The 22,157-nt window shown below is 45.8% G+C and overlaps 1 protein-coding gene across 3 annotated transcripts in view; it reads left to right on the forward strand.

Annotated features, from left to right (window-relative positions):
* Window positions 1-22,157, forward strand: part of LOC119851510 (casein kinase II subunit alpha-like) — a 65,830-nt gene that overhangs the window by 25,577 nt on the left and 18,096 nt on the right. Inside the window, exons 3-6 of one of the 3 annotated variants that reach the window (XM_038391452.2) lie at window positions 12,004-12,139; window positions 16,239-16,350; window positions 17,597-17,698; window positions 20,036-20,086. In XM_038391452.2, coding sequence (XP_038247380.1) covers window positions 12,039-12,139; window positions 16,239-16,350; window positions 17,597-17,698; window positions 20,036-20,086 — 366 coding nt within the window. In that variant the 5' untranslated portion in view covers window positions 12,004-12,038. The remainder of the gene's footprint in view (window positions 1-12,003; window positions 12,140-16,238; window positions 16,351-17,596; window positions 17,699-20,035; window positions 20,087-22,157) is intronic. The other 2 variants (XM_038391453.2, XM_043509869.1) reach the window with 2 other exon arrangements.

Raw genomic sequence — 22,157 nt, forward strand, 5'->3', positions numbered from 1 at the left:
TCTTGGGACTTTTCACAGGAGAAAAGACATTCCAGACTTCACGTGCTGTATGAAAAGGAAACTGAGGCACACTACCATATTGCTTTCACGGCTACATGCCAAGATTCCTATACTGTGGTCAACATTAATATCTACATTGTCTTGATAGTAATTGGGTTCCAAACATTTGCCAGAGCTTGTATGGCTAAAGTAGCTATGTTCTTTAGCTCTTGGCTAATGAAACATACAGGAGCCATGCTGCAAGAGCAGATCCAATCCACTATTGTTCTAACCAAGTTTAACTTGGGTCTGTAAAAAGATTCAATCATGTTATTGAACATGACCGATAAATCCTTTCTGTTATACACTGATACAGCTTCTGTCATAAATATAAAGGGAAGGGTAAACAACTTTAAATCCCTCCTGGCCAGAGGAAAAACCCTTTCACCTGTAAAGGGTTAAGAAGCTAAGATAACCTCATTGGCACCTGACCAAAATGACCAATGAGGAGACAAGATACTTTCAAAGCTGATATGTGTGTGGGGGGAGGGGGGACAAAGGGTTCTCTCTGTCTGGGTTGTTTTTGCCGGGACCAGAGCAGGAATGCAGGTCAGAACTCCTGTAAAGAGTTAATAAGCCATCTAGTTAGATGTGTGTTAGATTCTGTTTTGTTTAAATGGCTGATAAAATAAGTTGTGCTGAATGGAATGGATATTTCTGTTTTTGTGTCTTTTTGTAACTTAAGGTTTTGCCTAGAGGGATTCTCTATGTTTTGAATCTAATTACCCTGTAAAGTATTTACCATCTTGATTTTACAGAGGTGATTCTTTTACTTTTTCTTCAATTAAAATTCTTCTTTTAAGAACCTGATTGCTTTTTCATTGTTCTTAAGATCCAAGGGCTTGGGTCTGTGTTCACCTATGCAAATTGGTGAGGATTTTTATCAAGCCTTCCCCAGGAAAGGGGGTGTATGGCTTGGGGGGATTTTGGGGGGATAGACATTTCCAAGCGGGCTCTTTCCCTGTTATTTTTGTTAGACGCTTGGTGGTGGTAGCAATAAAGTCCAGGGACAAAAGGTAAAATAGTTTGTACCTTGGGGAAGTTTTAACCTAAGCTGGTAAAAATAAGATTAGGGGGTTTTTCATGCAGGTCCCCACATCTTTACCCTAGAATTCAGAGTGGGGAAGGAACCTTGACAGCTTCTAACCCAATACTAGCTGTTGTAAGACAGAACCAAGGATGGGGAGCTCTTGGGATGCAGACAGCAATGTTTGTGTCATCCCTTCCTGAATCAATTTTGCGTTGGGGGTGTGACGTTATTGACATGAACTGTGTATGTATAGATCATTCTTGCAACCAAGGTCCTATAGTTGCACCAAATCTTGTACAAAGGAGGTCAAGAAGGTGTCTATGAAAAGGTTGTAATTTGCTGGTTATGATTATGCTGGCTGTAAGAATATAACAGTAGGGATCTGTTATCGACCACCTGACCAGGACAGTGATAGTGACAATGAAATGCTAAGGGAGTTAGAGAGGCTATCAAAATAAAGAACTCAATAATATTGCGGGATTACAATTATCCCCATATTGACTAGGTACATGTCACCTCAGGATGAAATGCAGAGACAGAATTTCTCGATACTTTAAATGACTGCTTCTTGGAGCAGCTGGTACAGGAACTCACAAGGGGAAAGGCAATTCTCGATCTAGTCCTGAGTGGAGCACAGGATCCAAGTCCAAGTGGTAACTATAACAGGACTGCTTGGAAATAGTGTCAACAATATAATAACAAAGAGTGTCAATAATATAATAACATTTAACATTCCTGTGGTGGGAAGAACATCTCAACAGCCCAACACTGTGGCATTTAATTTCAGAAAGGGGAACTACACAAAAATGAGGAGGTTAGTTAAACAGAAATTAAAAGGTACAATGACTAAAGTGAAATCCCTGCAAGCTGCATGGACACTTTTCAAAGACATCATAATAGAGGCTCAACTTAAATGTATACCCCAAATTAAAAAACACAGTAAAAGAACTAAAAAAGAGTCACCATGGCTTAACAACCATGTAAAGGAAGCAGTGAGAGATAAAAAGGCATCTTTTAAAAAGTGGAAGTTAAATCCTAGTGAAGTAAATAGAAAGGAGCATAAACACTGCCAAATTAAATGTAAAAATGTAATAAGAAAAGCCAAAAAGGAGTTTGAAGAACAGCTAGCCAAAAACTCAGAAGGTAATAACAAAATGTTTTTTAAGTACATCAGAGCAGGAAGCCTGCTAAACAACCAGTAGGGCCCCTAGAAGATCGAGATACAAAAGGAGCACTTAAAGACGATAAAGTCATCGCCGAGAAACTAAATTAATTCTTTGCTTTAGTCTTGATTCTATGATTCTTCACGGCTGAGGATGTTAGGGAGCTTCCCAAACCTGAGCCGTCTTTTGTAGGTGACAAATCTGAGGAATTGTCACAGATTGAAGTGTAACTAGACGATGTTTTGGAATTAATTGAGAAACTTAACCGTAACAAGTCACCGGGACCAGATGGCATTCACCCAAGAGTTCTGAAAGAACTCAAATGTGAAATTGTGGAACAATTAACTATGGTTTATAACCTGTCCTTTAAATCAGCTACTGTACCCAATGACTGGAAGATAGCCAATGTAACAATACCAATATTTAAGAAGGGCTCTAGAGGTGATCCTGGCAACGACAGACCGGTAAGTCTAACATCAGTACCGGGCAAATTAGTTGAAACAACAATGAAGAATAAAATTTTCAGACACATAGAAGAACATAAATTTTTGTGCAAAAGTCAACATGGTTTCTGCAAAGGGAAATCATGTCTTACTAATCTATTAGAGTTCTTTGACGGGGTCAACAAACATGTGGACAACAGGGATCCAGTGGACATAGTGTACTTAGATTTCCAGAAAGCCTTTGAGAAGGTCCCTCACCAAAGGCTCTTATGTAAATTAAGTTGTCATGGGATAAGAGAGAAGATCCTTTCGTGGATTGAGAACTGGTTAAAAGACAGGGAACAAAGGGTAGGAATAAATGGTAAAATTTCAGAATGGAGAAGGGTAATTAGTGGTGTTCCCCAAGGGTCAGTCTGAGGACCAGTCCTATTCAACTTATTCATAAGTGATCTGGAGAAAGGGATAAACAGTGAGGTGGCAAAGTTTGCAGATGATACTAAACTGTTCAAGATAGTGAAGACCAAAGCAGACTGTGAAGAACTTCAAAAAGATCTCACAAAACCAAGTGATTGGGCAACAAAATGGCAAATGAAATTTAATGTGGATAAATGTAAAGTAATGCACATTGGAAAAAAATAACCCCAACTATACATACAATATGATGAGGGCTACTTTAGCTACAACTAATCAAGAGAAAGGTCTTGGAGTCATCGTGGATAGTTCTCTCAAGACATCCATGCAGTGTGCAGTCGCAGTCAAAAAAGCAAACGGGATGTTAGGAATCATTAAAAAAGGGACAGAGAATAAGATGGAGAATATCTTATTGCCTTAATATAAATCCATGGTATGCCCACATCTTGAATACGGTGTACAGATGTGGTCCCCTCATCTCAAAAAAGATATATTGGCATTAGAAAAGGTTCAGAAAAGGGCACCTAAAATGATGAGGGGTTTGGAAGAGGTCCCATATGAGGAGAGATTAAAGAGGCTAGGACTTTTCAGTTTGGAAAAGAGGAGACTAAGGGGTGATATGATAGAGGTCTATAAAATCATGAGTGATGCGGAGAAAGTGAATAGGGAAAAGTTATTTACTTGTTCCCATAATATAAGAACTAGGGGCCACCAAATGAAATTAATGGACAGCAGCTTTAAAACAAATACAAGGAAGTTCTTCACTCAGCGCACAGTCAACCTGTGGAACTCCTTGCCAGAGGAGGTTTTGAAGGTTAGAACTATAACAGGGTTTAAAAAAGAACTGGATAAATTTGTGGCGGTTAAGTCCATTAATGGCTATTAGCCAGGATGGGCAAGGAATGGTGTCCCCAGCCTCTGTTTGTCAGACGGTGGAGATGGATGGTAGGAGAGAGATCACTTGATCATTACCTGTTCGGTTCATTCCCTCTGGGGCACCTGGCATTGGCCACTGTTGGTAGACAGGATACTGGGCTCCATGGACCTTTGGTCTGACCCAGTTTGGCCATTTTATGTTCTTATGTATGTGTGTATCATTTTTGTATTTGAAGTTATGAATATTGGCTATGTACTTGTATCTCAATGTGTTTGATTCTAAGTAGCACCAGTGAAGCATTTGGACCTTGGGAGACTCCAATCCACATATGAGGAGTCTTCCTGGGAACGTTCAAGGTAGCATGTGAGCAATGGTTGCTCTACCTGTAAAGAACTGAATCGTGCATGGACATGTGACTTGCCCATGTGACTCCAAACTCCACCTTGCTGCTGTGATTTTCCACAGGAAGAACAAAGGGGTTTCCTTCCACATAGCAGAGGATATAAAAGGCCCTGGAAACCCCTCCATTTTGTCTTCAATCCCGCTTCTTACCTCTGGAGGAACTTTGCTACACTGAAGCTCTGAACAAAGGACTGAATGACCCATCCAAGCGGTGGATGTACTCCAGAGACTTGATTTGAACCTGCAGTTTATTCCATCACTGCTACAAGCCTGAACCAAGAACTTTGCCATTACTTTATGTAATTGATTCCATTTAACCAATTTTAGCTCTCATCTATATTTATGTCTTTTTATGAATAAACCTTTAGATTTTAGATTCTAAAGGATTGGCAACAACATGATTTGTGGGTAAGATCTGACTGGTATTTTGACTTGGGTCTGGGGCTTGGTTCTTTGGGATCAGGAGAACCTTTTTTCTTTTACTGGGGTATTGGTTTTCATAACCATTCATCCCTACAAGGAGTGGTGCTGGTACTGGAAAACTGGAGTGTCTCAGGCAATTGCTTGTTAGCAGTAGACTTCTGGTTAGCCTTCGGGGTGAGACTAAAGTTCTCTCTGTTTGGCTGGTTTCGTGTGTCTGAATAGTGAAGAAACCCCAGCCTTGGGCTGTGACTGCACTGCTCTAAGCAATCTGTCCTGAATTGATACTCTCAGTAGTGTCCCACCAGAGGCTGCATCATTATACACAGCCAAAGTTCTCAACATTGGGTTTAAGAGAAATGTTAAACACGTGCTGAGCACCCTGAAGTCTGTTTCTATAGCCTTGAACAAAATGCAGGGAAATCGCTGTTTTATTGCTGATGCTATTGAAATTTGGAAGGAACCGAGCGAGATCTTAAAAAGAGAAATATGCAATGACAGAGTTAAATTACAAGCATTAAAAAAACAAATGGGACAAGCACTATCTCCAGTTCATTTTCTTGCAAATATTCTCAATACTCAGTACCAGGGTCAAATCTTAACTGCTGAAGAAGAGGAGTTGGCTATGACATGGACATCCAGCAATCATCCCTCTATAACACCAACTATAATAAACTTCAGAGCTAAGGGTGAAACATTCAAGAAATATATGTTTGCTGATGATGTTTTAAAGGAAGTCACAGCAGCGAACTGGTGGACGTCACTTAAGCACTTGGATTCAGAGACTGTTGAAGTGATCATATCACTTATACCAGCAGTAGCTTCTTCTGCCAGTGTAGAAAGAACATTTTTCTTCCTTTGGACTAATTCATTCCAAATTGAGAAGTTGTTTGGGACCTAAGAAGCAGGAAAGCTTGGTTTTCTTTTCCAGATTATGACCAAACAGGAAAATGAAGGTGAAGACGACTGAGTCAGCTGCCAAAGCCAATATTTTAAGTTTCTCATGTTGACCTGGCTGACATAGTCAAGTTAATTTTTTTTAAAAAATATTTCATTTAACTATTTTAGTTAAAAACAATTTTAACAAAAACAAACCTGATTTTAAAAAACTTGAATGTTTAACTAAATTCAAAAATTCATATGCTTGTTTTGTTAAAATATAATATGTTTGCTGGTGAAGATTGTTGTTTTAGTTAAATAAAACAATTTAAATGTCTGTCTGGTGGTGATCTCCTCCTAATATTGCATGGCAAGAAAATCCGCCAAATATTAATGATTAACCTGTTGAATTGGAGATGGTTCACCTCCCAATGACTTCATAACTGTGTGCCTCAATTACCTTCTGTAAATGAAATAACCAAACAATCATTCGTTTTCTGATACAGCTGTAAAACTAATCCGAAAAGTTTTCAAAATAAATCACTTTAAAAGTGTGTACCTTCTAAAAATGAAACCTACATCTATCTCCAAGTCGTGAAGAATATGTATTAAGGTTATAAAAACCAACAAGAATGCACTTTTATGTAGAAATCCGTGATTAAATCAATTCCACCCTGGTGCCAAGCTTCTGTACTGAAGACGAAAACAATAACGAGTCACGCTGTAAGCCATATTAGGCCACTTATGTTCCATGGAGCCATTTCTACTAGGAGCTTGTACATACACACCTGGAGAAGGGCTCAAAGAGACACTATTGACCAAGTGCTTAGCACTGCAGAACCCTCATAGGCTACAGAAACCATATACATACTCACTGAAGGAGGACAAGGCAGGATGGCCTGTCCCACCTCTGATTGGACATGTATCTGTCAGCCCTTGACATTTATGTTTCCTTATTCTGAACCCAACTGCTGTGTTAGTAGGCTTCTAACAACTGTCCTGATCTCCCAGCCCAACAGGAAACTAGCAAAACCTTCATAGCTAACACAGATTGTTTTAGAAAAATGTATTCTTTTAACACACAAAATCCTGGGCTCTATTCCTCTAGGAAATCCAATCGTCAAATCAACTACAAGAAATTCCATGGCACATCTCAATGGCATCTGTCCACCGAAAGGTGACAGAAAGCACAAACATACAGCATTTACATAATGCTTTTCCATTTGCAGTACCCTGGGCAAACACTAAGTAAACCTCACAAGCCGCACGTGAAGTAGGTATTGGGTATTACTCCGTTTGGGAAACCGAGGCACACAAAGGTAAAGCAACTTGTCCAGGATCACAGAGTGAGACAGGAGCAGAGCTGGGATTACTAGAACCCAGCTCTCCATGATATGCTCAGACCACTAGACCGGGGGTGGGCAAACTACGGCCCAGGGGCCAAATCCGGCCCTCCAGATGTTTTAATCCAGCCTTTGAGATCCCACTGGGGAGCGGGGTCCATGTGGATTCCGGAAGCAGCGGCATGTCCCTTCTCCAGCTCCTACGCATAGGGGCAGCCGTGGGGCTCTGCATCCTGCCTCCATCCCAAGCGCCGCCCCCGCAGCTCCCATTGGCCAATGGGAGCTGCAGGGGGTGGCGCCTGTGGACGGGGCAGCACACAGAGCTGCCTGGCCATGCCTCTGTGTAGGAGCCAGAGGGGGGACATGCTGCTGCTTCTGGGAACTGCTTGAGGTAAGCGCCCCCCCAGAGCCTGCACCCCGACCTCCTCCCGTGCCCCTGGCCCAGCTCTGATCCCCCTTCTGCCCTCCGAACCCCTCAGTCCCAGCCTGAAGCACCCTCCTGCACCCACAACCCCTCATCCCCAGCCCCACCCTAGAACCTGCACTGCCAGCCGGAGCCCTCGCCCCCCCTGCACCCCAACCCTCAATTTCGTGAGCATTCATGGCCCGCCATACAATTTCCATACCCAGATGTGGCCCTCGAGTCAAAAAGTTTGCCCACCCTTGCACTAGATCATATTGCCTCTCATCTTTACAAAAAGCCAATTAAGGAGATTCAAAATAAAATATGGAAAAATCTTATTAGTTCCCATCCGTAACTACTCACAAAAAAGTTATTTCTGGGGGGAGAGCATACAAAACGTTAGGCTCTACAAAGAATCACATGGGAAATACTGAGAGCATCCTGCCATTCAATAAATCAGTGAGGCCTCCTCCACTAGGATATTGTGTTCAGTTCTGTTCATCACATCTCAGAAAGGACATAGCAGAATCAATGGGAGGCCAGGATGGACAGGAGAGACTGAGACTGTTGACTTTAGAGAGGAAATGACAAAGGTGTATAAAATAACAAATAGAGAAGGTAATTTGGGTACTCCTATTTACTCTCTCTCAAATAATACAAAAACAGGCCCATAGTCAATGAAACTGAAAGACAGCAAATTGATAAAAGGGAGTACACATGATAAACCTGTAGAACTCACGGTCACAAAATATCTCTGAGACCAAGAGCCTAGCAGGATTAAACCTGGGGTTGTGACCACTCTTGGCTAGACTGGAAGGGGGTTCCAATATTGGTTTCTATTGTAATGGGCTCAAGGTATGGGAAAAGCTGAAAATCACTAGCTTAGACGTTACTATGGAGAACAGCTACAGTTACAACAGATAGGGAGGAAAAAAAATAGAGGAGGGACATAAATCCTCCTTCAAGGAATAAACCAACCACTTACTACCTGGGGTTAGAACAAAACTACCCCAAGGGGCAGGTTATTCCATAACTGTCCACCTTCCTCTGAAGCATCTGGTACCGGCCACTGGGAGAGACAGGATACTGAACTAGATGTTTCCCTGGTCTGATCCAATATAACAATGCCTGTGTTTCTGTATGATCCAACCTCTAGCCAAGTAGGCTCAATTCCTACAGCATGTTGTCAAGGGCTTTAGGCTTCACAAGCGAGTCTAGTGAAATAAACAAGAAATCCTAACACCCCATCCCAGTTATTAATTTTTTTTTAAACTAACAGCTTGAAAAGAAATCTCTTCTTATTAATTTTAGCTATTTATTGCTTATTTTTAAAGGCCCTAACAGACATGGCCCTCTCCAGGGGAACTTCTAATGTCACATATCCTGGGTTTCCAACCCCTCCATTGAGATCAGGTTTGACAGGCCTTTTGGTTTATCCAAGTTTAACTTAAAAATTCTGGCAGCAGCTGATTGCTAACCAAGCTCCCCGATAGTGGAATTCGCTCCCAATTTCAACCTCGAGGCCCAAGTGTGTGGTGGATTTTTAAACTAAAATAACAAACATATGTGGGCTATGGCATTTGGTCTTCTAATATAGGTGTTCTGAATATTTTTTATCAGGGTGGATAAAAATCAACAATTAAAAAAATTTTTAAAAATCAGATTTTTTTTATTTATATCATGTTTTGTTAAAATATTATGTTTTTGCTGGTGAAGAAAAAAATCCAGAATACATAACGTAGTTTTAGTTAAATAGAACAATTTAAATGTCTGTCTGGTGATGTTCTCCTTCTAATACTGCATGGCAAGAAAATCCGCCAAATATTAATGATTAACCTGTTGAATTGGAGATCATAAATATCTGCTTCAATTACCTTTGGTAAATGAAATAACCAAACGATCATTCATTTTCCGATATAGCTGTAAAACTAATCTGAAAAGTTTTCAAAATAAATCACTTTAAAAGTGTGTACCTTCTAAAAATGAAACCTACATCTATCTCTGAGTTGTGAAGGATATGTATTAAGGGTATAATCAACAAGAATGCACTTTTATGTCGCAATCCATGATTAAATAGTCTTCCTGACTAGTGATTTAAATCCTGATTTAAATAAATTTGATTTAAATCAAATGCATCCTACCTCTATATTTTATTTATTTATTTATTTTAAAACATTTTTGCTGTTAACAAGCATGTTATCCCTGGAGACACAAATCCAGTTTGAGAACTGCTAAACTAAGCATCTCTGATGGTATCTTCTCCACTGAGCATTGAATCCCATTGGGTAGATAGAAAGATTACCCTAAATAATCTGTACAGAAGCCCCTGGAACCCCATAAGATTGGGTCCCTAATCCATGAACTATTGGAACTCATTTACAAAAGTTTTCTTAAACATTACATGAATATATTGTCTCATACTATACAATTAGAATTTATAATCCCTATTCCATGATGAGATATCTTTTTGAACTATTATGTATCTTAATTAAAACTATCTTTAGATAGGATTTTTTCCTCAAAAAGTCAGATTTTTTTTTTTAAATTGATTTTTATCCACTTTGCTTGGCAGGATGAGAGACTGCAAGTCTCATCATGCAGAGTTCGCTCTTCATGGGTGCTGGGAACTGTAGTTTCCTTGGTCACTGTATCCCTGTTTATAGATGTTTCCATTTTATGCAACTTCAGTAGGGGCTGTGAGCTCCTGGCAACTTGCCAGTGGAGTCCCTAGTATGGCTAGGGACTTCCAAGGGAAGCAGTGGGGGCAAAAGATCTGTTTGGCTTTAAGATTCTACTGGATAAGTTTATGGAGGAGATGGTATGATGGGATAATGTGATTTTGGTAATTAATTGATCTTTAAATATTCAGGGAAAATAGGCCTAATCCCCTGAGATGGGATATTAGATGGATGGGATCTGAGTTACCCAGGAAAGAATTTTCTGTAGTATCTGGCTGGTGAATCTTGCCCATATGCTCAGGGTTTAGCTGATTGCCATATTTGGGGTTGGGAAGGAATTTTCCTCCAGGGCAGATTGGAGAGGCCCTGGAGGTTTTTTGCCTTCCTCTGTAGCATGGGGCATGGGTCACTTGAGGGAGGCTTCTCTGCTCCTTGAAGTCTTTAAACCATGATTTAAGGACTTCAATAGCTCAGACGTAGGTGAGGTTTTTCGTAGGAGTGGGTGGGTGAGATTCTGTGGCCTGCGTTGTGCAGGAGGTCGGACTAGATGATCAGAATGGTCCCTTCTGACCTTAGTATCTATGAATCTATGGCAAAGTTTGGGTACCCCACTCTGTTAGATTCTGGTGACTCTCTGAGTCCATTTGTGAGTTCTGAAAGAATGTGACCTGTCGTCCCTACTAATTGCCCAGAGCTATGGTTCTGCCCCTTTCAGGGTCATGATGGTTACTGTGTTTCACTGAAACCTCTCGTTCCTGGATCTTGTGCCAGTGAATACCTTAATTATTCCTGGTTGTGCTGGATGTTCAGCACACAGGTGCAGTGTATGGAGGATGCATTTAAACCAGATGTGACCTGGCTCAGCAGGCCTGGGGAGAGTCAAGGAACTGTTCACCCTGACCCTGAGGAAAGTGGTTACCTGCCCTGAGGCCATTCTTGCCTTTCTTCCTGCCCGGAGAAGGGACCAGTTACCATATGATGCCTGAGCAAGAAGGTAGGCTCCTTGGAGGAGGATCACTCAAGCTAATCAGAGTGAGGAGATATGACAACTGGTCAGCCAGTACGTCATTTGGGTTGCTGTGGCCGTAATGGAGCATAACGTGGGGTTCGTCTCTGCAGGCTGTCCTCCTGACAGACAGGATGGATGGCTGTGACCTGCTGTATTTTAGGCCCAGAAGATGTGGCCTTTGCCAGTAGTGCTCTGGGTTGGGTGGTTTGGGAGCTGTCCTGACGTAAACCCTCCAGTCTTGAGACAGATCTGAGTTTTGCCTCTGCTTGTGGTTTGTATCCTGGTTCGGTACTGACAGCTTATTCTAGGCTCTTGCTTTTTCTGGCTTTCTCCTTTGGGGAAGCAGCTTTCAGACGGCAGCTAACTAGTTCAGTGAGGATTTAGTGGTGCTTGTTCTTAATTGCTGTGGAGCTCTTGAAACTGGAGACCCATGGAGGGAGGTTTGTGCTGTTAGCTTAATTGGCCCCCTGGGTGGATAGTGAGTGTGCTTGGGACAGGGGGGAGGGAGTGTGTGTGCTGCCAGAGGCTAAAAGGGCTGTCAGTGCTGCACACCCGAGGTCTTGTCACCGGGAGGAGGCCAGAATCTGGCCAGCAGTGGGAGTGTGGGCTTCCTTCGTTCTCTTGCACACATGCTGCAGTGCTGCTGACCTGAGCGGGTGATGTTTCAGAGGGGTGAGAGGCCGGTTCTTCCCTGTGCTGGAGCAGAAGTAGAGCACAGTGCCACTGGCAGCTGGGTATGTGTCTAGCCTTTGGTCTGGAAATACAAACCACTGCCAGTCCTGTGTGTGCTCTCCCCGTGTCCTTTTCCCATAGACTCCCTTCCTGTTCATGCATGCTTATCCTCCTCTTCCCTTTTGCTGGTGAGTTTGATTCTCATTCCAGTTGGTTTGTGTTTATATTTTGTAGGGCGATTGAGGTGCTGACCCTCTGCCTGTGGAAGCATGGCGGGCCCAGTGCCGAGTCGAGCAAGGGTCTATGCGGATGTGAACACTCAGAGGCCCCGTGAGTCCTGGGACTACGAGTCACACGTCGTGGAATGGGGGTACGAAGGTGTCAAGGGAAACCCCGGGGTTACTTACCAGATTACTTGCGAACCGGCTTGTGGTATTTCTAGGTTGCTTAACACCATAATATCAGTGGCCCATACTTTCAAATGGGGCCTAAAGTTAGGCTTCTGAAATATATATTTAAGCACCTTAATGGAGTGAGTGGGTGAGATTCTGTGGCCTGTGTTGTGCAGGAGGTCGGACTAGATGATCAGAATGATCCCTTCTGACCTTAGTATCTATGAATCTATGAATAATAACGATACCTAGCTCTTTTCATCCCTAGATCTCAATGCACTTTAGAAAGGAGGTATCTGGTATCGTTATTATTATCTCCAATTTACAGATGGGGAAACTGAGGCACAGAGAGAGGCTTTGGCTTGCCCAAGTAGCAAGCCAGTGACAAAGCAGGGTGAAGAACCCAGGTCCCCAGAGTCCTGGTCCAGTGTGCACTCTACTAGGTCACACTGCCTAGTGGATAGAACACTAGCAATAAGTGGCTTAACTTTCTGAGGTGTTGAGCACCTGCCATTCGAAGTCCTCAGCACCTCTGAAAATTCAGCCATTTTCATTTTGGTGTCCAGCTTTAAGCACTGTGCGTTTGCAAACATTGCCCTAAGTGCCTAATGCTGTGATTAGGATTTGCAGAGCATAGTCTATAGGGGGAGTTACTGAGGGTTCTGGCTTTGGTAGGTTTTTATCATTTAAAAGAAGATTAAAATCAAGTTTATAGTAACAAATTTTGAAGCCCCTATTGCTCTGAGCTGGTCTCTTCAGCTCTGTCTGCGCTTTGGATACTTTCTCATCATTGCTAACACCTGTGGAGCTGGACTGACTGTTAGCTTTATGTATAGATAGGCATCCGATGGCTTCTCTCATTTTCAGCACTGTAAGCGTGCGGGACTCACCCCTGCGGCACCACCTGCTGGTGTCCTGGGAATTAGCTCTACTTCCAGCTTTGAAGTGCCCTCTGCAGGCCGGTGTCCCGCTTATGCCGGGCCCCCCGTCCCTCCCAGACCCAGTGCCCCTTGTACGCCCGGGAACTGCCCCCTGGCAGTAACCCCTCACTTGCAGGGTCTCCCCTCCCCAGGGAACCCCCACCCTCTATCCCTACCTCGCCTCAGTCGTAGGCTCCTGCCAGTCACCAGCTAGCCCCTGCACCCTGGGGCAGACTGCATTGTGAGCCACTCATCCCAGGCAAGGTTGGGTTTGGACCTGCTGCCTCTGTGTAACCTTGGGCTGTCCCCTGCCACCCCAGTACCCTGTTGGGCCTAATACTAGGCCACAGCCTGGGGATTTCCTGGCTGGAGCTCCCCAGCTCCTCAGGCCCTTCCCCAGCCCTGCTCCAATCTAGGTACTCTGCTTACGTCCCTGCAGCCAGGTCCCTCCCCCTCAGAAGCTAGAGAGAGTCTCCTGAGCTTCAGCCCAGCAGCCCCTTTATAAGGCCAGCAGAGTCTGTCTGGGGCGTGGCCACAGCTGAGCCTGCCTCCCAATCAGCCCAGCCTAAGGCTCCCAGCCCCGGCCCTCTCCCAGGGCTGTTTTAAGCCCTTCCAGGCAGGAGCAGGTGGCCACCCTGCTACAAGCACCAAGTCCTGTCACTCCACTCAGAGCAGATCTAAATGACACAGCACTGAAAATGCTCTTGGTAGCCAGCAATGTCCCTATAGCAGAGTTCCCAGTGCTCCTAGCATCAGTGGAGCTGGTGGCAAGCTTGAAAAATGACCCTCATGTGGAGAGGGTCTTAGCCACTCTTGTGTGGTGACTGGTTTGGAGTGTGGAAATTCTCACCGCTGGGGAAGTGGGATGCTCTTTGAGTGCTAATGACTATAGGTAAATCTTGTAAAATAAGCTTTAGCTTTTAACTTAAAACTTCATGTGAGCTAGTACCAGGCCTGTTCTGCTGTGCTGGGACTGGCAACAGTCAGTGCTAACTGCAGTGTTGGGTTTGTTCTGTCCACTGGGAACGGGACTAAGATATACCCCACTTCCCCCCATTTCATATGCTGGCCACTGAACAGCCTGGACTGGGACCGGTGACCTGGAGATGAAAGGTTCCTTGTCCAATTCCTAATCTCCTGAGCCAGCCAGCCCCCTGGGGAACGTAATCCAAAACCTTGTGGATCTCCAGTGATGATAATTGTACATCCTTCCTTGGCAGCTTGTTCTGTCACTCAGACTGTTCTTAGAATTAGCCTTTTTCCTAATACTGACCTGGTACTTTCCTGTGCTTGTTTCCCATTGAACAAGAACTGATCCCTGCTGACTCTCACACACAACCCACTTGTTTCCTTCATGTGCTGAGCCTGACATGGTTGGTTTGTGTGTCCATGCTGTCCACTTGTCTCCCCGTGTTTTACTCTGTTGAGAGATCAGTTCCTTTTATTGACTCTGCTAATTTCCAATGTATGAAGTCAAACTCTCTGCCTGTTGTTCCTTTTCTTTCCCCATCTTGTTTACTCTTATCAGATCTTTGGAGGCTTTATGCGTTTCCTCCCTGACTTACCAGAAATAATTGCCAATGCTTTGCTAGTTCCTTTTATCCTCTCAGGTGAATTTCATGAGGCCCTGATGATTTAACTTAAATGCAGGTTCTCTGGGTAGTATTTATCCTATTATTTCCTGATTCCCCCTTGTTAAGATTATTTTTACAGTGCTCCACACGTGCATGATCCTTTATAGACAAATAGAAATGGACAGGTCCCTGCACAGAGGGCAGCAATGCATTGCAAGTACTATGTAAATCTTTGCCCTCCTTTAGTGCCTTCCATCAGTCGATGCTGGAGTTTGGAATGAATTAATCCTCACAGCCCACAACTGTCCATTTTGTAGATGGCAAAACTGAGGCACAAAGAGGGGACGTATTGCTCAGGGGTACTCAGTAGCTGGGAGGCGGAGCTGGCAATAGACTCATGGAGCCCTGACTCCATCTGCTTCTCAAAGGGAAGAGTGCCAAGTTTTTGAATTGCCAAAACCATCTTCTTCAGCATGGAAGTGTTTACCCTCAGGATTCTGGGTAGCTGCATTCTTCCAGCAATAATCTGAACACACACTTGTGAACTTACACTCTGTTAAGCAGCTGTGTCATGGAGTTTACCGGGCGATGCTCTGGAACTGCTTCCTACGAAGCCAATCAGGGAGCCTCCTCTCTGTGAGCAGACTGTCTCCAGGGCAAGAAGCTTACACAGCTTCGACCTTCCTGGGCCTGACCTCGGAGCATTCAGCATCCCCTTCTCACACCGTGCGCTTTCCGCAGCGAGTCTGCACAGGTGGGGTCCTGGGGAAGCCAGAGGGTCCTGCACCCCAACTCCGCAGTCAGACGTGACTCTCAGCCAGCCAGTAAAACAGAAGGTTTATTAGACGACAGGAACACAGTCTAAACAGAGTTTGTAGGTACAGAGACCAGGACCCCTCAGTCCATCTTGGGGGGGTGGGGCGGCGGCAGGGAGGCCAGACGCCCATCTGGGCCTCCCTGCAATTCCCCATCCAGCTCCAAACTGACTCACTCTCCAGCCCCTCCTCCTCTGGGCTTTGTCCCTTTCCTGGGCCAGGAGGTCACCTGATTCCTTTGTTCTCCAACTCCTTTAGCTCTCACCTTGCAGGGGGAAGGGACCAGGCCATCAGTCGCCAGGAAACAGAGTGTCGGCCATTTATGTACACTGGCCCTTTGCTCTGCAACAATTACACCCCCTTATCCCACCCCCTAGAGACTTAAGAAATGCATAGGGGAAACTGAGGCACCCCTACAGTATTCAGAGAAAACATTAAGAACAGTGCCACTTCGTCACAAGCTGTTGTGTCCCATCCCAGAGATGGTTGTATTTCAGTGGTGAGTGAAATGTTCTCTGTTAGTATCTAATCATAAAGCCCTTTGAGTCCTTTTGAGGTACACAAGAGAGCAGTTTTCCTTTGCAATGGCAGCTGCTTTTCACCAGGTCTAGGATTTGTGGGTACATTTTTGGAGCCCTGTCTGCTACAGAACAGCTCCCAGTTCTCTTGACCTCACCAGAGTCTTTGGGAGAACTGCTCTCTGAAAATGACCCAGTATTTGGTTCTGACCTGGGTTCTCCTCCTTCATCTTCTCTTCTCCTTGTACAGCAACCAAGATGACTACCAGCTTGTGCGGAAACTTGGCCGTGGCAAATACAGTGAAGTCTTTGAAGCCATCAACATCACAAACAATGAAAAAGTTGTGGTGAAAATCCTTAAGGTGGGTATGTTCGGTGGGGGGCCTTGAACTCCATCCTGTTCCCCACCTGGTGCTCCCTATTCACCCCTTCCCTGTGCATTTGAGATCTGTACTACTGATCTTTGGGTGATGGATCCTTTGCTGAGGAAGACTGTAGTTATGAGACAGGAAGGGAGAACTTTTCATTGTCTGTCCTGTCCTCCTCTCCCTACCCGCACTCCGAGAGCTGATATGATGAAGAGTCCATGGGAGGGGCAGGAAGATCAGCACACATTCCCTGGTGGCTGAAGGGAAATTCTGTGCTCCTCCTCATATTTAAACCCCACATGCACCCTCTTTTCCCCTCTTCTCCACCATCCACTTACCCAGCACTCACTGACATAGCTTCTGAGGTTTGGGGGGGAGGGTCCATAACATATGCCACTCTCTGCCCCACTTGGAGGTGCTGTGGGACACGTACATACACACACACACACACGTACACACCTACACACACACTCTCTCTCTCATATACCAGATGCACCAGGCCTTGTTGTTGCTGTGATCTAAAACTGTAGGAGCAGGGGTTGGCCATGACTACAGCAGGGTTCAAAAAAGAACAAGATAAGTTCAGGAAGGCTAGGTCCATCAATGGCTATTTGCCAGGATGGGCAGGGATGGTGTCCCTAGCCTCTGTTTGCCAGAAGCTGGGAATGGGCGACAGGGGATGGATCACTAGATGATTCCCTGTTCTGTTCATTCTCTCTGGGGCACCTGGCACTGGCACCTTTGGTCTGACCCAGTATGGCCGTTCTTATGATATACTTGGCTGAAATGTCTGCTCCCGTCCCGCGAGCTGGCTGCATCTCAGTGGTGCTATGCGTGGAGTTTATGAATGCTGTGGCGTGTGAACATTGAGGCTCCCCAGTTGCCATTTCAGTAAGTCACAGCAGTCCTGCAAATCCAGCACTAAATCCACAAGCTGAGAACAGTGTAGCTCCCCACCGCTCAGAGGAGAAACAGTAACTGTATCCTCACTCCCAGGATGATGAAACCGGATTGCAGCTCATTGTTCCAATGGCTCCACAGCACACACAGCGTGTTATGGCAGCTCCTTTCTCCATGGGGAGGAGTGCAGACTGAACAGCACTTCAGAGACTGGATGGGGTCTGCTGTCTTCAGCCCATATCCTCCATGTGGGTTTTCCCTGCTGTCTGACCAAGTCATTGTGGCAAACAGGTCCAGTGAGGTCTGTGTGGTGGTAACCCTCTTATTTTCTCTCTTGTAGCCAGTAAAAAAGAAGAAAATCAAGCGTGAGATTAAGATCCTGGAGAATCTCCGAGGAGGTCCCAATATTATCAGCCTGCTAGATATCGTCAAAGACCCCGTGGTAAGGAGCGTGGGCTGGAAGGGAAGGGGTTGAAGATGAGAAGGAATCATAGTGGCCTAGTCTGCGTTGACTAATGCCAGCCATGGTTTCACCCAGTGATTCCTACATCAAGCCAAGTGACTTGTGGCTGAGCTGGAACATGTTTCTTGGCCTTGTGGCAGCAACACGCCTCCCACACAGGGAGTCATGGGGAGGGAGAGCTGTCAGGGCCATATGTTCAGCCCTCTAGTCATAGGTGGCGGGGGAAGCCTCTTCCACTGCTGCAGTGATCCCTCTGGCTGTTTCAGGAGCCATGGGGGTAACAGGCGGGGCCTGTGCGCAGCCCTCTAGTGCCCAGGTAAAGGAGGTTTTGTGTCCAAGGGGGAGTAAGTATCCCCAGGTCACCTTATATTAGCTGAGACGTTTCCCCTTTGGAGCATCTGCTCTCTTGTCCCATTTTGTGGGTCACTGGTAGGCGACTCTGCCTTGCCCACTAACCTGTAGGTCAATAACAAGCTGATTTTGAATGTGCCCCCTTAGGAGCCCTTCTAGTTTGTTAATGGACAAGTGAGGCTACAGGATGCTGCACCCCAATGCTTCTGTCTGTGCTCTAGGCGGCACTTCCCATACTTGGCATGGGCTGAGCTGACAGCTTCGTGGGGAATGGTGGAGAAGGTGGAGAAACAGGACTATTCAGGCTCTGGCTCTGGATTGTTTTATAGACGGACTGGTTGTCTTGAACCGGACACTTGCTCCTGGACTGACACCTTTAATGTAGCACGTTACAATAGGGGAACAGATGTGATCTTTCATAGAATCATAGAATCATAGAATATCAGGGTTGGAAGGGACCCCAGAAGGTCATCTAGTCCAACCCCCTGCTCAAAGCAGGACCAAGTCCCAGTTAAATCATCCTAGCCAGGGCTTTGTCAAGCCTGACCTTAAAAACCTCTAAGGAAGGAGATTCTACCACCTCCCTAGGTAACGCATTCCAGTGTTTCACCACCCTCTTAGTGAAAAAGTTTTTCCTAATATCCAATCTAAACCTCCCCCATTGCAACTTGAGACCATTACTCCTCGTTCTGTCATCTGCTACCATTGAGAACAGTCTAGAGCCATCCTCTTTGAAACCCCCTTTCAGGTAGTTGAAAGCAGCTATCAAATCCCCCCTCATTCTTCTCTTCTGCAGAATAAACAATCCCAGCTCCCTCAGCCTCTCCTCATAAGTCATGTGCTCTAGACCCCCAATCATTTTTGTTGCCCTTCGCTGTATTCTTTCCAATTTATCCACATCCTTCTTGTAGTGTGGGGCCCAAAACTGGACACAGTACTCCAGATGAGGCCTCACCAGTGTGCATTTGTAGCATGGCATGATCTTGCTGACCCCTTGCAAAGAGGGGTTCATGTTGGAAGCACTGGCTGGGCTTAAAGTGAGGTTATGGTCAGAAAAGTGACAATAGAATAACGGTTCACTTCTTATGCCCCTTGGCAGCCTCCTTTGTCTGTCACACCTGCCTCTTGTACTGGCCAAAGGAGCATTTACTTCTCCCATCCCCACCGAGCCAGGGCAACTCTGGGAGTCATCAGGGTTCCATTCTGCCTTGTGCCTCAACAGCAGACTTGCCAGCTCGGTTCCTGTTGCAGGCACCTTAGTCCCAGTGGTGATGGGGAAACAGGAGGAGTCTGGCTGGCATTTGAGAGTGGAAGGGAATTGTGTGTTTCTGGCAACAAACGATTGTTTTTTTCACGTGAGAGCTGAGCATGCAGGATCTGGAAGCTGCCAAAAGAGGGCAAATCTGGGAGCCACCAGGTGGCATCTCGGAGCAGAGCTGTACACTAACCCCAGCAGTGCTGGTGGGCATCACTGGGATAAATCAGACCTCAGTTGGATGCAGCGTTTTCCTTCATTCCTGCCCTAAACTCCTTTGTAGTATTGCTGTTAAGTACTTGCTGCATCTCACCCCAGAGGTGGCTGCATTTCATTGGTTGGTGAAGTGATTAATATCTATGTATGCATGTGCTTTTTTGTGTTATGGTATGTGGAATACCTTAACGCTGGGCACTACACACACAACTGGAGATGATCCTGGCCCAGGTGGCTTTCCAATGCAGTTCTCTAGTGTAGCTGTGTGCAGTGTAACGCCGCTTGTGAAGCTCCTCAGGACCCTTTGAGAGGGAGAGCACTACTGAGATGGGAGCGCGCTGTGGTTAGTGAAGGGCTCTGGGTCCTAAACGGGGCAAGAGACCTGCTTCTTGTATCTGCCTTGCTAAACCCCTGGCTGGCTCTGTTATCTGTGTGCAGGACTAAACCACTTTCTTTTCTTTCTCTGTCTTGGAATGGCTGGTGCTGCCTCACAGTCTCGCACGCCTGCCCTCGTCTTTGAACATGTCAACAACACAGACTTCAAGGTAAGTGACCTCCAGCCACTTGCATATGTTCCCTGTAATATCAGGTCATGCTCGGATGCCTGCCCCGTACATAACTTCTGTGCCCAGCCCCTCATTGCCTCATGCAGGGGAGGGAAGGCCTTGAGTGGTCCTCTGCTTCTGAGCCCAACAAGGCCACAGAAATGGTTACTGTCACCCTTCAGTGCAGGTGGGTTGAGAAATGCTGACTCTGTGACCTGGAGTCATCACCGACCCCCTCAGGGATGTGCTGTTGCTGTTGACTGAAGGGGCTTAAAATCTGGGGGAGGAATCCAGGAGCTTGATGCATGGGGATAGGAATTGCTGCACTGGATTGATCTTGCTGGTATCCCTCCAGCTCTGTTACACTGTTCAGAGGGGTAGCCTACCTCTGCCCTGTGTCCTGTCTCTGGCAGTGGCCTGATTGTGATGCTTTTGAGGAAGCTGACAGCCACCTAATGCAGTTGGCCAAATGAGCATTATTTTATTCGGATCCGGGGACAAGACCTCCAGCGTGTTCACAATGGAAAAACGAGTGTGTCTGAGCAGAGGATGGGACTAGATGACCACCTGAGGTCTCTTTCAATCATCATCTTCTATGATTCTATAATTAGTACGTGTTGTGAGAGTAAGTGACGTAGTGGTTAGGCCCCTCTCTGTCCCCATTGGTGTTATTTTCAGTGGTAAGTGTCCTTTAACCCCAGTATCTCCTTGATGTTACAGTCAGACCCCCTCTCCTGCAATCCCTGTTTCCTGTGTGCCAAGGGGCTCATCTCTGACCTGTCTCAGACAGGTGCTGCCTGCCCTCTGTGGGTTGTTTCAGCACTGCCTTGCATTCTTTTTCCATCCTGGTTCTTCCAGCTCAGGGGTTCTCAAACTGTGAGTCGGAACACCAAAGTGGGTCGCGACCCCATATTAATAGGGTTGCCAAGGCTGATGTTAGACTTGCTGGGGTCCAGGGCCCAAGCCCCACTTCCCAGGGCTGAAGCCGAAGCTTGAGCCCCACTGCCCAGGGCTAAGGTTACATGCTCCCCGCCCAAGACAGAAGCCCTTGGGCTTCAGCTTTGCGCCCCCCAGCCCCCAATGGGCTTTGGTTCCCCCCTCCTGGGGTCGTGTAATAATTTTTGTTGTCAGAAGGGGGTCACGGTGCAGGGAAGTTTGAGAACTGATGTTCTCGCTCCATCCTCAGTGCCAGGATCTAGTAGGACCAAGTTCTCCCTGTTCCTAGGCCTAGGGCAGGAGCATCTTGGCCCATCTGCTCTACCTCCATTTCACGACCTGGGAGCAGTGGAGTGCGGATGAAGGTACCCATGGGTTGTGAGGCTGACCAGTTTGTGGGTTCATTTCCTCTTCTGTTGGTATTGATCAGGGGCCTCAAACATGTGGGCTGCATGCCGCCTGCAGAGTTATTTCCTGTGGCCTGCCATAGGCGCCGACTCCACTGGCAGCCACGCTGCCCCCCAACCCAACCCCCGAGTGCACCACGTCCCCGCTCCTCTGCCTACTTCACAGTGTTTCCTGCAGCCAAACAGTTGTTTGGCAGTGTTTAGGACTTTTCAGGAGGTGGGGAGGAGTGGGGACGCAGCGCACTTGGGGAGGAGGCGGAGAAGAGGTGGGGCTGGGGCCGGGATTTGGGGAAGGGGTTGGAAGAGGGGCAGGGAGGGGGTGGAGTTGGGGCGGGGACTTTGGGGAAGGAGTTGGAAGAGGTGGGGCGGGGTGGGGCCTCATGGACTCGACAAGCAGTCTGAGATATGAAGTTCAGCATGTATGATTCTTTGCTGAGTAGTTGGGAAGAATGTTTGTTAAAAGTGGCAACATATTTTGTATGAATAGTTACTTTAAAAAGTTCCTGCCATTACCGCGATGTTGATAGACTGTTAGTGTAGCTCATCATCAGTGTTACTGACTGCATAAGGAATAGTTACAGGTGTTTATATTTTATTAAAACCCCTCTTCGCATTACAGTTTTAAAAAAGTTAATACATTGACTTTTAATAGCACACTATATTACTCTTCATTATTCTCATTTTTGACTATACTTTTGTATCGTTGTATGAAAAGGTTTCAGTGATGA

Source organism: Dermochelys coriacea, chromosome 2 (genome assembly GCF_009764565.3).
Source record: "Dermochelys coriacea isolate rDerCor1 chromosome 2, rDerCor1.pri.v4, whole genome shotgun sequence".
Taxonomy (NCBI): domain Eukaryota; kingdom Metazoa; phylum Chordata; order Testudines; family Dermochelyidae; genus Dermochelys; species Dermochelys coriacea.